The sequence below is a fragment of the Metopolophium dirhodum genome, chromosome 8, assembly GCF_019925205.1.
Source record: "Metopolophium dirhodum isolate CAU chromosome 8, ASM1992520v1, whole genome shotgun sequence".
Taxonomy (NCBI): Eukaryota; Metazoa; Arthropoda; class Insecta; order Hemiptera; family Aphididae; genus Metopolophium; species Metopolophium dirhodum.
In genome coordinates, this window is record NC_083567.1 from 26,423,872 (window position 1) to 26,441,760 (window position 17,889).

Sequence of the window (17,889 nt, forward strand, 5' to 3'; positions counted from 1 at the left end):
AATACCGGATATCCGAAAGGATAATTTGGGCCGCAGCAGCAGCAGCAGTTATGCTGATAGCAGATCGATCGCCGTTATCGCCAATGGATTTCGTGAATCGTGATTACCCGTTAACAACAATAACAAAATGACAACAAGCATTTTATAGGCAGACGGAGTGTCGACTCGACTACTCGAGTGAGTGACAACTGTGTCGACCGACTTCAGACTTGAATTGAACCGACTGCCTCTGCGTAGCGACTGGCAAGTTTATAGTAATCGCAATAATATTTCATTACCGAATAAATACTATAGACATTAGACGGTAAACTGTGAATAATTGTATGCGGTCGCCGGTCTTTCGTTTACGGCCTTTGCGACCTTTTGTAGCAGCATTATCCGCGTGTCGTACAGGTACGTAGCGTTCAGATCCACCCACAACAAATTCAAGTTACAACAGTTCTCAAGTAAGTGTAATTCGAAGAATCCAATTTTCTATTCACACAATCCGAAAATCCCGTCTATACCTAGGTACTCTGGTCTGACTGCGTGGACTCGCATTATTTTTAGTACTGTACGTATAGTTCTGCGGTGGACCACAAATAATCGACATTTTACTGTACATTTAAAACATATATTATACCATTTAAAATTGCCTAGATCGCTTATCGCAGTAATATTTCATTACCGAATAATACTATAGACGGTAAACTATGAATAATTATATGCGGTCGCCGGTCTTTCGTTTATGTCCTTTGCGACCTTTTGTAGCAGTATTATCCGCGTGTCGTACAGGTACATAGCGTTCAGATCCACCCACAACAAATTCAAGTTAAAACAGTTTACAAGTAAGCGTGATTCGAATCCAATTTTCTATTCACACAATCCAAATATCCCGTTTATACCTACTCAGGTTTTACTGCGTGGACTCGCATTATTTTTAGTCCTGTACATAGTTCTGCGACAGACCACAAATAATTGACATTTTACTGTACATATAAAACAAATATTATACCATTTAAAATTGCTTAAGTTTAACATTTTTAAAAAACTAGTTAGGTACTCATTTTAATTACTTTAATATTGTACCTACCTATAGATATGTCAAAAAATTGGCTTTTTTAGAATTTTTATTTTTTACTCCTCAATAGTCACATCGTTTAGCAATGGCGAATAACCAAGAAGCAATGCAAGTATGTTCCTTGCCTTTACCGCCTGTGCAATACTTCCAAAATTATTCAGACGAAAACATTAGAAGAGGTCGAGCTTCCAAGCCTCCACCAATAATTCAAGAAACATACACAATGTTTGGAAACCCATATAATGCTGAAGATAGTATAATAAGACCTTTAGAAAGTCAGGTATGTTATGCTAATAATATAATAATTTATGATCATTATTTGTTGTTATAATTTGTAATCTTCTATAATGTTCATTGTTATTATTGTGTTTCGGCTGAACGAAATTAAATAATTATTATAGAAACTATATAAATATATAATACATTTACATATTATATAAATATAAGCCTAATCTAAAATATGTGATTTTAGGGTTTTAAACGCCTTTACCCTCAACATTTTGATAGACGACGTGAATTACGTAAACTTAACCATTCATTATTGGTTAACTTTCTCGACTTGCTGGATCTACTAATCCAATGCCCCGACTCTCCTAGACGAGCTGAAAAAGTTGATGATATAAGTCTATTGTTTATACACATACATCATTTATTAAACGAGTTTCGTCCTCACCAAGCACGAGAAACTGTTCGTGTCATGTTAGACTTGCAGAGGAGGCAAAGAAATGAAACCACAATACGATTGCAAAAACACATAGACAAAGTAAAATTCTACATATCTGATGTTTGTAATATTCATAATAATTGTAAACTTATATTTCTTAGGTTAGTGATATTTTACAACAAACGTTAGAAAATTTGCCAGACACAGAGCTTGATTCTAAACTCATGGTGGACACATCCAAAATTGATCGTTTGGAACAGAAAAATGCCGATGAACCTAGAGTTGACAAATGTGTACCTAAAGATAAATTGATGTGTCATCTTATTGATACAATGAATCCCAATTAAAAATTAACAGTTTATTTATCTTTTGTTATTGTTTTATATATTTATACTTAAAATATCTTAAACTAACAATATAATTGTCATTATTTTACACTTGAATCATATATGTCCACGTATACATTACCTTTGTGCTTACTTAAATTTGAAGCAATGAATAATTTAATATACTTTTTTTATTGATAATAATTGGTTATTATTTGATAACAATACTGCTAAAATATCGTAATCATTGTTTCATTATGTTTATCAACTATAAAATTAATTTTTCTTAATCATTTAATAATGAATTTTTGTAGATTTTAGTATTACATGTATTTTTTCTTACAAATTAAATCAAATACATTTGTTATGGTATGTTTTGAATAATAATTTTTTTGTGACTATTGACTGGTATTTTTTACTCTTATTACAAAATGTAGTTTTATTAAAACATTTTAAACATTTTTTGTATCCGTCAGAAATTTATTTATTTGTATTGTTTCTATTGTGGAACCATATTTAAGAAAATATGACTACGCAAAACCATTGTCTTAGAAGACAGTAAACAGAACAATGTTTGAACAAGAAAAATCATAAATTTGCAGCGGCGTATTTAGGAATTGTTTAAGGCAGGAACAAAAGAATAATGAAAAGATGGAAGTGGAGGGTTTTGCTCCCCCCCTAGGGTTTCCGAAATTTACCTACATTTTTCTTCCTATATACTTAGAAAAATAGAACTATCAGCAAAAAATTATGCTCTAAAGTCTAAATAATTGTTAATACTTAAAACTCGAGAGGTGGTTAAATATATTATATTTAAATGCATTGTATAGTTTCAATATAGTTCTGCTGTTTCAAAGTATAATTATTTTAGATTATAAATTAATAAGACAGGAAAGACTGATTAACATCAAGAAAAACATAATTACATCCATGAATCTTTCAATGCGCAGTTCAGTTATAACAAAAATGTAGTATGTTTGGTCTACAATACAAATTGTATTGTATTAGGTGATTTTACATGAAATTAATAATTATTAAAATAAAAATATTATGATTTTATAGAAAAAAAACATAAAACATTTTATATAGTCATTACTCATACTATATTTTAGATTCTTAACGGAGCGAGGAAGCTAGTGGTTTTACAATGGTTTTTTTTAAATTTTTTTTTTTATATCCTGTACCTATACAAAATTTCTATCAGAAGGAGTGCTTTAATTTCAACATAATATAGTACCTTATCTTTTAGCAAATTGGATCGAGATGGTATTTTAGAGAGGTCATTTTTCGATTTTCTCAATAGTTATTTAATGCCACGGGAAAAACTACTGACAAATTACGAAAAACCGCTTAAAATGGGATTTTTATTTTTAACGCTTTGTTCACCGCAGACATGAATAAAAAATTATAATATTATAATTTAACTTAAAGGCAATAATAAATTAAAAAAATTAAAAAAATCTTGACTAATAAACCGTCTCCGCTCGGAATCATTTTTCTTATACAATGATATTATATCATTGAATTCAAATTTAATACAATCCATTATACATTGGCTCACTTGTAACCTACTGTACAGCAGAGCGACATCCACTTCCCCGATTTTTTCATTTCAAATATTTAAAAAAAGTGAAGAGGATGCTATACTTACATGCGTTGTCTCCGTCTTACAAACACATTACTTGATAAATTGTACGTTCTGAATAATCCATTTAACTCTGGTATGTTTAGTATTGGAGCGAATTGATCTATTATCAAATTTAGAAGTAATATTCTACCCAGTACATCTCATAGGTTTTTTTATCGTTTATTTTTAGCGAGTTAATTGTAAATTGTCTGTACATCTTAAAATACTTATAACTGGCTTTAAACTTAAAATATAAAAAAAAAAACCTATGAGATTCAGAAGATAATATTCTTACTTTTAAATTTGATAATAGGTCAATTCGGTCTTACATTAAACACAACAGAGTTAAATAGATTATTAAAAACGTACAATGTGCTATGTTATGAATTTGTACTTAGCAAGACAGAGACAATGCGTATACAAGTCGGAGTAACTTGGTATAATACACCACAAACAACATTAAACCTACTTAACTGTCATTACCTATACTAGCACGAGTTCGTGTATCATTAGGAGGTACAATGAAAAATGAACAGTGGTTTAAAATAATAATTTATGCCAATATCCCAGCGATAGTAGAACATATAACATTGGAAGACCGCATAATATACCAATATTTAAAGTTAAGTAGTAGACCACAAATTAAGATAGTCCATAAACTATTTATACACAAGTATTGAGTATAATATATATAATTGTGATTATGGTCATGACTGCTTGAAGTTAATTTATTGAAATATTGAAATAAAGGGTGCAGCTGTTTAAAGCGGAAACAACCACAGAGGTTCAACAAAATATAACATTAGAAACAGTTACTGTTTTATTATATACAAAAGTTGTCATACATTTTATATAAAAAAAAGTAATAGTGTAAAAATTAACATAACTACTGCCATTTATAAAAAATTATGAATATACTAAATTATATTGTTTTATAAGTTCTTTGACAGTTTCAAGTTTTTGCTGTTTTTTTGTTTTCTAAAATTTTTTTTTTAATTATTGACTTATTATGATGAAAAATATATACTTTCAAATTAAGGAAGAACCAATTTTATTATTTGTCCAAAACTGTAATTAAATCTTAAGAATAAATCTAGAATGTTACAAGGTGGCTAAGCTTAGTGAATTTACAAAATATTTGGTCAGAAAATAATTGAATATATACATATTTCAATAATACTAATCATATTATATAATTAGCATAATTGCTTAAAAATAAATGAAAAATATTAACATTTCATAATTAAGTCAGTAATGTACTTATTTTATGAAAAGTACTAAGAACACGGTGTGAAAAAAAATTGAAATGGATTGAAACGTAATATATATTAGTATGGTCGCCATGAACGACGATTACCATTGCTTGTATCAAATGATCTTTTAGTGTTCCAGCCAGTACTACTACCACCACGGCGATTGTTATCTAAAATGAAAATTTTATAAATGTTTATCACAGTTAATATAGTTTACAAAAGGTATAGTTACTATTTGTATTATTTGAGAATTTGGCACTAAATTTATCCTTTGGAGGCTGATATAGTTGTTGGCTATTATTGCTGCCATCGATCCGTTTAGATTTTCCATCCACTGTAATAGGCTCATGTTTTTTACCCTCCTGAATGATTTGGGCCTAATAATAAAAATAATATATTTTATATTTGTATCACTTTTATAATTTAAAGTTTAAATCAAGTATTACGTACAAGTTTGGACTTAGTCGCACCACCAAGCCAGGATAGGTTGACAGTTGCTTTAAATCTAGGAGGTATATTGAATAACTCTTTTATCAATGTATTTATGTTACAAGCTAATTTCAATCCTTCTAATTTTTTTTCAACAATTGGATCATTTTTTACGTCTTCTTCCCCCTTTTCTTTTAAGTCTTGCCTGACAACTTTCACAAATGTTTGAGTACATGTTCCAACGTACAATAACCTAAAAATAACAAGACATTTACACTTAAAATAAAGTAATAATCACATTTATTTTTATTTATATTACTTTTTCTTAAAATCTTTCTGTCTTTCAGGGTCTTTGCTCAAAAAATCTGGACATTGTTTTCCTAGTTTGTGAAAAGTATACAAAAGTGCTTCAACGCGATGTAAATCCATATCTTCAACTTTCTTATTGGAATCATTCTCAGGAACAGTAACTAAATCCTAAAATTGGGTATTCATATTAAGTTTAAATAACTTACTCAAGGTTACAAATAATAATTACAGTTTTTATTCCCCTTAGTAGAAACTAGATATGTTTATACTTGAAATTGGTTATTTGAAAACTTTTAACTAATTATTAAAATATTTTTTTTTTATAATTTGATGTTTTTTTTTAATATTTATGAAAAAAAAAATGTATTGTTTAATTTTAAGTTTTTATATTTTTGAATGATACCATACATTTTTTATTTCATATTCCGGAGCAGAATATTATTTGGAATATTTCAATAAATAAAGATCAAACTCTGGACAAGCAGTTCATTAGTTATAACTTGTAATCATTTAAAGCTTAGATATGTATTAAAGATTATCGGAGTAGGTGATAACAATTTGTGGGGTACTCCTGTAAGGTATCACTCTACTCCACACATCTGAACTTTAAATGCTTATAACAAATAAAGTACTTATCCTAAATTTTATCTTGAGTATGAAATTAAAAATGTATGATGACATTAAAAATAGTAAAAAATTTTGTTTTAAAGAAATCATATAATTTAAAAATAATGAATATTGAATGTAGACACTTCGATGAACCTCCCTGTACCAATATTATTTTACAATTTTAATCAAAATGAGATACCTATTATAGATATTTTAGGTTCTTCTATAAACAAATTTGACAATACCTTAATGAATTCTTTAAAAAATGTAAATTACTTACTAATAGAGCTTGATACACTTGTCCAACTACTGCTTCGGGATTCATCAGTTTACCACAATATGGTACAGATTCTGCTAATGATTTTAAAATGATAAACTGTTTATCATTATCTTTTATAAGGGTATAGCGATTCAGTAATTCACATATATACACAATAAACTTAGTGGATTCTACATGAGCCTGAAATAAAATTATAGTTATGGTTAATAATTCAACTAACATTTGAACTTTACAACAAATATTTACCGAAAAAAAAGGAATAGAAAAATCCAGACAAGTTATGAACCGATTGACTTGATCTAAATCTTTAGGATTAAAAAACTGGTCAAGTTCAGCAGTACTTGCCAAAAGTTCAACAAGTTCTTTTTGTCCATCTGGTGTATTTATTAGATGAGTCGACGATAAGATAGTCATGAGTGTTTCAAATTCTTCACAAGTTATATTTTGCATAACTTTTTTACATTCTGCTATTATTAAATCTTCTACATCTCTTTTAATTATTTCTTTGCCCAATGCCATTACTTTATTCAATATAAACTTCATAGAACGTTCCCTTACGATTTCTTCGTTTGATTGCATTTGACTAAATATTCCAGTTAAGGCACCTTAATATATTGAAAAACAAGTTAACACATACTTCAGAAATTGTTCATATTGTATGAAAATAATTACCTTTAGCATCAATTTTAAAGAGTGATAATAATGAATTCTGGGCTACAAGTAATTCTTGTGGGTCATCAGCCTGAAGTAACTGAGCCAATATATCTGCTATTTTAGTCAGGTATTCTTTAGCCTCTTTACATAATACCGGTAAATCTTTAATTGCTTGTTTTCGTATCTAAGTACATAAATAGACATAAATTAATATTGATTAATGACTAAATATTATATTATCATAAACTATAATATCATATATATATATATTGATCGCCTATTTACTCACACAAATATCTTCATCTTCACAAAGATCAAGCTGAGCCTCTAATGCTTGAGCAGCAAGGTTTGGAAAATATTTAAAAAATCTGGTTATAAATTGAGATGCAAGTCTTTTTTCTTTTGTTGACCCTTTGACTGCTGATAATATTTCCAAATACTCAGGTTCTTTCTACAAAATATTTTAACAATTTATTTCTAACAGTACAAATAAGTAGGTAAATTTAAAATATTACAAGAAGTTAATGGACTTGGGTACTCATAAATTATAATGTAAATATTATATCTTTTTTTTTTTTTTTTTTTTTTTTTTTTTATTTTTAGAAGAATATATACAATCTATATCATAGACATAATAAGTATATGTGCGATAGGGAGAGAAACAATAGGGTGATACTTAAGTTTGAGGAAAGAAGCCACCCACTGATGACACTATCGTCTTGATTTAATTAAATGCGAGTTTAGTTAAATATTAGTATTTATATAATATATAATATATTATATATTTAGTTATAACTTGTATAATTATTTAAAGTAGTAAATCTCTGCACCATTTACGTTTAAGTCGCCTTGGAGGGCTACCTGGGATTGTGAGGGAAGATAAGTTTTTAATGAGTGGATTTGAATGAGAGGATAGACAGTTATGAAATTTTTTATAAAAACGTTTAGCTTCGTCATGAATAGTATTTAAGTTACAATCTAAATGTAGAGTATGATTTGATACATATGGAGGTGCGTTAAATACTTTCCTTAAGGTCATATTTTGGAAAGCTTGAATCTTATTCAGGTTTGACTTTTTAGCATTTCCCCATAGCTGCAATCCGTATGTCCAAATGGGTTTTAATAAGGTTTTATACAAGAGAAGTTTGATATTAATCGGGGTGGCTTTGTTGCCAATTAAATTCTTAAGCATACGTAGACGATTGTATAGGGAGAGTCTTTTTTCACGTATGTGTTGAGCCCAGGTTAAGCGTTGATCGAGGGTTAGACCGAGGTATTTTACTGAAGGTGATGAAGGAATGGGGATGTCATAAAGTAGTACCCTTGGGCAAGGTACTTGTCTTAGTGTAAAAGTAGTGTGTATTGATTTATTTTGATTTACTTTAAATTTCCATTTGGTATACCATCTTTCCATCATACCTAGATGGGTTTGCAAATATGCGGAGGCCAAATATGGGTCATCGTTAATCGAGATAATCACTTTATCATCCGCGTAGTCCGCGACTGAGGTATTTGGAGACGTGGGTTGATCAGATACAAAGATATTGTAGAGTAATGAATATTATATCTAGGTAATGTAATCAACTATAAACCATTTTTTTTTTTTTTACTGCAACCTATGTAGATACTTACAGATTGTTTATTTCAAGTACAAAATAATAAATACTTATCAGAGAACATCTGTAGAATGAGATTAAATAATTTTAGAATCGAGTTTTGAAAACGATATAAATCAGGGTGATACTAGGTACTGAATAAGTTTCACCTATTTTGTGGTGATACATTATTACTTGGTCAGAACAGTAAATATAATATGGTATTGTAAAATTATTTATTATCGGGTTTATTATCTTACTAACAACAATATTAGGAGCTATAACCTAATGATATTCCAACAAAATAATGTTTATGAAATAAAGTAACTAAATATAATTTTTTTTTTTAATATTTGATAGCATGGTATTTTAATTTTTTGCATTTAATTTAATATACATAGCTTGATGAAAAGGTAAAATTATTATTGTTGATATAACTCAATTTAATATATCTTTTAAATTGATGAAAGTTAAATAATGATTAAGAAATTATAATACCTAAATAAGTAAGAACAATTTGAATTAGGTAAGTACCTACCAAAACTTAAACCTATTATTTATAATGGGTTGGTAAGTTGGTTCATAATTCCATAGCATAATTATAATATAGTGGCTCACATAAGGATAAGAAAATTAAAGATAAAACGAGAATAAAATAATGTTTGAAACTGAAACAGTAAAGGGTAATTTTTAAAGCATACAAAGAAATCTTAATATTCACTTTGATTGCTCTGTCAACCAGAGAGGATAAGCCAAGGAACTGAAGTAGATACTGGAGTGTAGTCGTGTGGCTGATAGTAAATTTTGAGTAAAAAAGCAACAAAAGTTCAGAATCTTTGGATACACAAACTATATTTATTAACTCAAACCTACCGTATACACTATACTGTATAGAGACTGCATATTATTCTAATATGGAGATCCTTAAATGGAGCACATAGTTTAAATTCAGAGCAAGTTTTGTTCTATTCAAGTATTAGTATCTACGAATTCATACTTTTTAAACCATTTGTAACCAGCAAATCATGTTTACCTTTAATCTCAATGTTAACTATTGTACAATTTAAATACAAATTAACATTCAAGTACCTACCTAGACAATTTTTCAATTCAAATTATACTTATTGTATCAACTAACAGACATACCTAATCATGTTGGGTATTTAGGTGTTTGGGGAACTTTTGAGCCATTTTATGAGAAAAAAAATATGACTATACCAAATAATTCTGTTTTAAGTTTTAAAAAAAAAATTCCCATGTTATTATTATTTTCAAGTCTCAATTAGGTCAAGTTAAATTAAAATAAAAAATTATTAGTTGTGGTTTTTCGACCTTAAATAAATAATCCCAAAGAACTTTGACGCATAATGCATAAATATGCAGAATGCCAAAAACTTACCTCGGCAATGTTTTCCTTGGCGTCGGCCAGTATACCAAAGTATTTGTACATTTTTTGGATATTGTCTTCGGCCTCCATTTTCCTACTTTGCGAATGATTCCTGTCGACGATCGGTTTACGGATGAAGCAGGAATAGAAACGTCTTTTGAGTGGCGAATAGAGACAGTCGGCAGATACGAATTCTTAACCGTCAAACGTTATTAAAGAAACGGAAAGCACTAAGCTATACAACTAGTGCGGACTGCGGGTGGGCTTAGGAAATCAAGATTCAAGAAATCAGAATGATAATCCGCGATCCGTATAGTTTTGTACGTAAATAATAATTATCAAAAACGACGGCGTTCCGGTATGTGGTATGCGGTAGTCACAACGTGTTTGGGCTACAAACCAGTGCGGTCTACAAGCGAAACAAAAAATTATTTAACATCATAATATAGTGTTATAGTATTATTATAATTATAAATTTATTACAAGTACATTCATCACGGTTGGATCGACATCCGCGGACGTCTTGGTGGATCCAAAATTCCAAAACGATCACAGAACAATATTATTTCATACGTGCTGTTGGATTTTTCATTCTCAATGTTGTGCGTTCGTTTCAAACGCGATGCTGTTGTTGTGGCACCAATGTATTGATTAAACACTGTTTTATCACAGTATGGCGTATCCGGTCCGTCCACAGATCCTGCCAAGCTTGAAGCAATCTTAAGGCAAAAGTCTTGAACCGTCGATCTGTTGCCCAATCTGGGTAACTAATATTCGAATTTGGATTTTGTCTCCTTTAATTGTTTAATAATTTGTTTGGTTTTTGTGTGGATTTTATGACAATCAGCAGCATTCCTTAGAACGGCATCGTCGGTTTTGTGAGTTTTCCTGGTAAGTTTAAATGTCATCGTTTTGCAATTATTATTCTACTGGCCACACGTATTTACTATTTTTAAATTCAATAGGTAATTAATTATACGATATAAGAGTGGGATATAAACTGTAACTATTAGGGCATCTAACTATTGTATAATATTAACATTGTCACCCATTAAACCCAAGTCACAAACTTGAACCTACTTACGGGGAAATAGGAATTGAACAGTGGACAAGTTTGTCAACTGCAAGGTGCACTGAATAATATATAATATGTATCAATTTTAAATCAGAACAACACATTAGCTATAGCCTTATTCACTCGACATGACAATATAATATGTGTTGTCTCATATTATAAGAGGGTCTTATTAGATTATTATTAGAATATTAGATCACTATGTTGGAACATTACAATAAGTACATGGTACCTATATCTATTCAGTTATAATTTTTTACATTGAAAATCATAGTAATTGTTCTATTTATAATTTATCGACTAGGTAACTTATAAATAAAAATTACTATTAGGTTTTAAAAATTTTACCTATTATGATAAGATAAAATCATTTATTAAAATATTATATTATATTCTTATGTACATAAATAAAATTATATTATTTTTATGCAGAGATTTTGTAATTAAATTACAAAAATGGATTACCAAAATCGTCCTGGAGGTAAAACTGGTGGTGGTGGCGTTGCCTCATGGACAGAGACTAATAAGGATAGACGTGAACGTCTTAGGCAGTTGGCTTTGGAAACTATTGATCTACAAAAAGATCCTTATTTTATGAAAAATCATTTAGGTAATTACTATAATATTACACTAAGTTAATAAAAAATAAATATTTAATAATGTATTCATGTTCTCAGGGTCCTATGAATGTAAACTTTGTCTGACTCTACATAATAACGAGGGCAGTTATTTGGCCCATACACAAGGTAAAAAGCATCAAGCAAATTTAGCACGCCGAGCAGCTAAAGAAGCTAAAGATGCTCCACAACAACCAGCTCCTGAAAAACCACGGGTAGAAACTAAAAAGTTTGTTAAGATTGGACGACCTGGATATCGAGTTACAAAACAAAAAGATGCAGAAACAGGCCAACAGAGTTTACTTTTTCAAATTGATTATCCTGGTATGTAATTTGTTTTATTTATTAATTTATTATGATAGTTTTCAATTTGAATACATGGCCGCTTAACTTTTATTGTATTATCTATGTTTAGAAATTACTGATAATGTACGACCACGTCATCGTTTTATGTCGGCATATGAACAAAGAATTGAGCCACCAGACAGGAAATGGCAGTATTTGTTGTTTGCCGCAGAACCTTACGAAACAATTTCTTTTAAAGTACCAAGTCGTGAAGTGGATAAATCTGAAATGAAATTTTGGGCGCATTGGAATACCCAAGCAAAACAATTTTATTTGCAATTTGCATACAAAGTTGAACAAATGAAGCCACCACCTCCAATGAAACCTCCTCCACCTTCTTTACCACCCCCACCGCAACACAACATGATGCATCAACCTGGTTCAAATATGATGTCTCATATGTTCCCTCCTCCGCCTATGTATAATCCTGGTCCACCTCAAATGATGAATAATATGATACCTCCACCACCTCAATTGATGGGTTAATAACTTTATGAAATTAAGTAATTATACTGTAATAATTTTAAATATTTTTTTTCATTGTCTAAAAGACTCCATTAATATTTTTCTTTACTATAAAACTGTAAGTACTTCAATAAGTATAATTTTAAATTTTGTTTAAATCAATTTTTAAAGTGTGTTCAATAAAAGTTATTTGCATTTTGAGTATACAAAATAAAACTATGCATAACATTTTTGCCATGCAACTATAATTATTATTAAAGTCAGTGGCATACACACAGAGGGGAGTGTTTAACCCCTAAATTTTAAAAATATTTTCATGTATACATATTATAACTTTTTTTATATAACCCCTCCCATTGAAAATTTATGCATACCTCACTGATTAGAGCGTACCCATATTCTGGTTATTCTAACATTCAACTAGTTAATTGTTTAATATTCTCATGTATCTTACAGACTACAAAAATATGTCAGTTGTTTGCTATTTGTAGACATATTAAATTTAAGCTATACTATAATATGTATAAAATATTTTACATTTTAGTTGTGCTAAAATTATAAAAAAAAAGGTAATTTATGAAAAACATGTAGAATGTTTCCAACTTAGGAATCCGGTGAGTTTGAGAATTTTAAACTGTGTCCCGCCAGCCACTGCTGTAAGGAGCCTATTCTTTTGGCAGCCTAAAATTATTTCAGTTGTTTCCTAATTGATATTTTATTTAGTATTGAAAGGTTTTGGGTAATATTTGTATTATTATCATACATTAATCAAATAATTATATCTTATTATTATACCTCCGGTGGACTGTCAGTCATTCATAAATACTTCATACCGGAAATTTATTTTATATGCTTTGTCATTAGTCATTACTATAAAGCTTAAGGAGTCGAAGTAATGAAAAATTATAAAAAAAAATGAATCTAATTTGTATAATGTTGTATGATAATGATGAAACGGCAACGTAAGGAGGCTACTATAAGATACTTATAGACGTACACCACAGGTTGTATATTTCGATAAGATTTATTATTACCCTTGAAGTGCTTCACTTAGTTTTATCCACGGTTATACTCGAGTAGATAACCGTGGTTTTAATATAAGGGTATTATAAATACTTCTCACTTTAGATCATAATATTATCATATACTATTATCTAAGCTCCTCACCCTAAATTCACGGTGATAATTTTATTGATATAATGATATCCCTTCTCCTCTATCATTAAACATTTCAAATGTTGACAATGAAAATGAGCATTATGCAATATGTTATACATTTATAATATAATTAAATATAGAAAACAAATAACTATCGAACATAGTAAAATAAACACATTTTATTATCAGAGATGATCACTGCTGGACTCGGTGCATGCTTATAAGTTATAAGTTCGTCATTGATGATAGGTGCGCTGCTGTTACAAGGTTAATATACTAATAAAAAAAATTCCAACTATATAGATTGCAGTATTGAAATATTATAATATTAAATATTTGTTATTACTAAAAACAAAAAATCTGGTAAGTGGATGTCGCTCTGCTGTACAGTACGTTACAAGTGGGTGACTGACGACTGTAACGGATGGTGTTAAATTCAATGATATAACATAATATTGTATATTTGTATACGAAAAATGATTCTGAGCGGATACGGTTTGTCAGGCTAGAATAGATATTTTATATTATATCTATTTATATTTTATATTTATCGCTCCGCTCAGAATGTATTGGTTTTACAATGATGTGTGTTTTTTTTTATTTTTGTGTCTAGTTATCGAAATAATGATACGATTTTCAACTTCAGTATCTTGTTCGATGGGAAAGTGAATCTAGTTGGTACTTTTGGGAGGTCAAAAATTCCCAATAGTTTTCAAAAGCTACCCGAAAAACAAAATTAAAATTAAGGAAAAACGGGAATTTTTACGCAAAATAGGTTTTTGACAAAATCGATTTTGGCTTTTGGTGTAACTCTAAACCAAATGATCGTAAGTAAATGAAATTTTCACTGAATGTTATAACATTTTCTGAAAATTATAACTCGTCCCCCCCCCACCATGTCTCTGGAGCCGCCCCTGATCAGGTGCCTACCTACAATAACATATAACATTAAATCGTCGCGTTTACATGGCCTCGATTAAAAAACCTATATCTTAAAACCAAATGTATGTTTATAACTTAAATATAGGAATAACTGTATAAGTACCTACTCAAAAACTACTCGATTGATTTTGTCCTAAATCTCAGAGATTGTTTTTAGAGATATCAGAAAAATTTAGAGAGTTTAAGCCACGTTAAAAAATATACCAAGTGCGAAATCCAATCCGCGACTTGATGTGGTTGGTTGTCCATCTAAGTTGGATTATTTAACAAAGCTAGGTAGGTACACTAACGCAGCTTTGTCCATGAACTGAGGTATTACACCTTTTATATGACTATAATATGGTGTAGGCACCTATTTATATACTGTATAGGATTTGCCACAAAAAAATTTCCCATAGAAGGCAAGTTATTCAACCACTAATTTATAACATATAGCCATATAGGTAGAAATAATCTAGTACAGTGTACGCTTCTATACAGAATGAATCTCCAACCATGTCCATCCCCATGTAATCCTTTATTAATTATATAATTCATTCAAACTCTTATGGACTATAGGAGGTATATTTTCTGTGCCATTTAAAGAGCGTCTCGTGGAGACTTTTTCAAACAAGAACTGTGACCTCTTTGTTTTGCATATGATTTTTTTGAAGGTATTTATTTTTCTAAACCAATTTTTGAACCAGTATATATCAGCGGTAGTTTTTTAATTTATTAAACTGTAAATACTAAAGGTAGGTAATAGTCTTTAAAAATGGTTTTATAAAAATGTGAATTAGATGTACCAACTTAGTGTTAGTTAATATTTTAATCTAGTTTTAATTATACAATTTTAACTAATTATAAAATATCGATTGATTCATATTTTTTACTAAAGGATGTAATATTCAAATTATCATAGCCACCATATTTTTCACACAAAATAACATAAGTACTATAATAGTATAATGGACATATTATTGTATTTAGTAAACACAAAGTTCAATTACTCGAAAAACTATTTGTTTGAATTAGAATAGATACATCATACATTAACATTTTGAAAAAAGTCATTAGTTTAACAACTAACAGGAAAATAGGGAGGGCATACGCACAGAGGGGAGTGTTTAACCCCTAAATTTTAAAAATATATTCATGTATACATATTATAACTTTTTTTATACAACCCCTCCCATTGAAAATTTATGCACACCTCCACTGATTAGAGCGTACCCATATTCTGGTTATTCTAACATTCAACTAGTTAATTGTTTAATATTCTCATGTATCTTACAGACTACAAAAATATGTCAGTCGTTAGCTATTTGTAGACATATCAAATTTAAGCTATACTATAATATGTATAAAATATTTTACATTTTAGTTGTGCTAAAATTATAAAAAAAGGTAATTTATGAAAAACATGTAGAATGTTTCCAACTTAGGAATCCGGTGAGTTTGAGAATTTGTGTCTTTTAAACTGTGTCACATTTTGAAAAAAGTCATTAGTTTAACAACTAACAGGAAAATAGGGAGATTCTCGTTTGAATAAAATAAGTTTATACCTCCCCAGGGCAGTGGACATTCTTTAAAAAATGGTATAATAAATCGAAGTATGTGAAAATATGGTCCTTAAGTATATACTATATATTACCTAAATTACATAAATTGTAAGATATTGTTTTAATAAATACATTATTAAAGGAAAAATTGGTGTGAGCATAATTATTGGTCCTCCTGCAGCTGTATATTTTAAACAATTATATTGATCTATAAAATCTAATTTATTTGTGTTTGATAGAACCTCTAATTACATTTACTGTACCTACGCATAATTGAAATGTAAATACATTATTATAGTAGGTGACCTACCTAATAATAAAAAAACCTATTATCAAATATCAGGTTTAATTTAATGCGCGTAGCTCGCGTTAAAGACTTTTATTATTTTATCGCTTTTATTGTATTTGTCTGCAAATTTCACCGTATTTATAAAATTACTATGAAAAGACAATAATCTTATAAAAAAGAGAGAACTGTCGTTATGTAAGTTAAACAATACCCTCAACTATACGTTTTACTGCGCAGTGTACGTAAGTATACCTTTATGAACGAAAACAAATAAGAATAACAATTTTTAAACAACTAATATGACGTAGGTAATTAGGAATAAAATTTCTTGTTAACTATCGTTTTTATCAGAAGTAATAAAATATGTGTATAGATACCTACCTAACCTACCTGCACAGCTCGCAAAATTCTCAATGACAGAATAAGTTGAATTAAATTAATCAAATATCAATTTATGTAATAAAATAATTACGGATATCAATATTTAAAATTGGGTAGGTGTATTTCAGCAGTACAAAACTATAAAACAAAATTATAGACATTAACGCAATATTATGTATAGTATAATAATATTAGTATCTATGTATACTTTTTTTTTAAATTTATTAATTTAATTGTTCATTCATTGGTTAATCAACATAATTAAGTTAATGTTTTGATGTAATTTAAAATGCAACAATGTGGCAAGATAACCATTTTGCTGTGCGATTTGTGTCGAGTGTTTCTCGTCAATTTGTCATTGTGTACCTACCTAATAACTAATGAGTATGTGGTTGGTCTCAGACGACTCTCAGTAATGTATGTGTTAAATTTGAATTAAAACTGAAATAGCGAAATTTAAAATCATCAGAGCATCCAAAATCGATTCCGAGTGGAGACAGTCTGTCACTGACTGTCAGTCAAGTAACCAACATTATAAATACGTATATTTAATGATACCTACTAAATGTATTACCCGGGATATTACTATGCTAGTTAATCCGAGACGGGCAATCGTCCTGCGGCAAATAATAAGTGACCTTTTTTTTTCTCGAGTGAACGAATTGCAAGCATAAACAACCGAAAACGGTGATGCCCCGATTATTTATGCTCAAGAAAAAAAGGTCACTTATTATTTGCCGCAGGACGATTGCCCATCTCGGATTAACTAATACAGTAATATCCCCGGGTAATACAGTTAGGGCCGTCACCGTTATCGGCCAAAAGGTACCCTTCCCTTTTCGGCCAGTGTCACTTTTCAGCCAAAACTTACCGTTCCCTTTTC

At 29.5% G+C, this 17,889-nt stretch overlaps 3 protein-coding genes across 6 annotated transcripts; 2 read left to right on the forward strand and 1 right to left on the reverse strand.

Moving 5' to 3' along the window:
- The first annotated feature begins 137 nt into the window (after nt 1-137).
- On the forward strand, nt 138-2,422 carry LOC132949987 (mediator of RNA polymerase II transcription subunit 7). Of its 4 annotated transcripts, none has more exons than XM_061021150.1 (4): nt 138-393; nt 1,131-1,340; nt 1,533-1,823; nt 1,886-2,422. In XM_061021150.1, the coding sequence occupies exons 2-4, from the start codon at nt 1,146-1,148 to the stop codon at nt 2,069-2,071; spliced, it is 672 nt and encodes a 223-aa protein (XP_060877133.1). In that variant the 5' UTR covers nt 138-393; nt 1,131-1,145; the 3' UTR covers nt 2,072-2,422. The 4 variants fall into 4 exon arrangements, with proteins under 4 accessions (XP_060877133.1, XP_060877132.1, XP_060877134.1 ...); XM_061021149.1 differs by having other exon boundaries at nt 140-446; XM_061021151.1 differs by lacking the exon at nt 138-393 and adding an exon at nt 464-827.
- A 2,289-nt stretch (nt 2,423-4,711) lies between these two features.
- On the reverse strand, nt 4,712-10,505 carry LOC132950579 (apoptosis inhibitor 5). Its single transcript, XM_061022092.1, has 9 exons — nt 10,206-10,505; nt 7,501-7,662; nt 7,230-7,395; nt 6,804-7,162; nt 6,558-6,737; nt 5,679-5,836; nt 5,381-5,612; nt 5,163-5,307; nt 4,712-5,100 (listed from the first exon to the last, which is right to left on the reverse strand). The coding sequence occupies exons 1-9, from the start codon at nt 10,281-10,283 to the stop codon at nt 5,006-5,008; spliced, it is 1,575 nt and encodes a 524-aa protein (XP_060878075.1). The 5' UTR covers nt 10,284-10,505; the 3' UTR covers nt 4,712-5,005.
- Nucleotides 10,506-10,859: 354 nt separating this feature from the next.
- LOC132950580 (splicing factor 3A subunit 2) lies at nt 10,860-12,943 on the forward strand. The gene is made up of 4 exons (XM_061022093.1): nt 10,860-11,084; nt 11,701-11,878; nt 11,946-12,209; nt 12,301-12,943. Exons 2-4 carry the CDS (start codon nt 11,725-11,727, stop codon nt 12,714-12,716), a joined length of 834 nt encoding a protein of 277 aa, XP_060878076.1. The 5' UTR covers nt 10,860-11,084; nt 11,701-11,724; the 3' UTR covers nt 12,717-12,943.
- The last annotated feature ends 4,946 nt before the right edge of the window (nt 12,944-17,889 follow it).

What these genes read in the sequence shown, in the direction of transcription:
- LOC132950579 (XM_061022092.1), bottom strand. Translation starts at nt 10,283, where the DNA reads ATGGAGGCCGAAGACAATATCCAAAAAATGTACAAATACTTTGGTATA. An exon ending in CTTTAAAATTGATGCTAAAG is followed by an intron (nt 7,163 to 7,229) that starts GTAATTATTTTC and finishes CAATATATTAAG; the next exon opens with GTGCCTTAACTGGAATATTT. An exon ending in GTGCGACTAAGTCCAAACTT is followed by an intron (nt 5,308 to 5,380) that starts GTACGTAATACT and finishes TTTTATTATTAG; the next exon opens with GCCCAAATCATTCAGGAGGG.
- LOC132950580 (XM_061022093.1), top strand. Translation starts at nt 11,725, where the DNA reads ATGGATTACCAAAATCGTCCTGGAGGTAAAACTGGTGGTGGTGGCGTT. An exon ending in TTTTATGAAAAATCATTTAG is followed by an intron (nt 11,879 to 11,945) that starts GTAATTACTATA and finishes TCATGTTCTCAG; the next exon opens with GGTCCTATGAATGTAAACTT. An exon ending in TTTTCAAATTGATTATCCTG is followed by an intron (nt 12,210 to 12,300) that starts GTATGTAATTTG and finishes ATCTATGTTTAG; the next exon opens with AAATTACTGATAATGTACGA.
- LOC132949987 (XM_061021150.1), top strand. Translation starts at nt 1,146, where the DNA reads ATGGCGAATAACCAAGAAGCAATGCAAGTATGTTCCTTGCCTTTACCG. An exon ending in TAAGACCTTTAGAAAGTCAG is followed by an intron (nt 1,341 to 1,532) that starts GTATGTTATGCT and finishes ATGTGATTTTAG; the next exon opens with GGTTTTAAACGCCTTTACCC. An exon ending in TGCAAAAACACATAGACAAA is followed by an intron (nt 1,824 to 1,885) that starts GTAAAATTCTAC and finishes TATATTTCTTAG; the next exon opens with GTTAGTGATATTTTACAACA.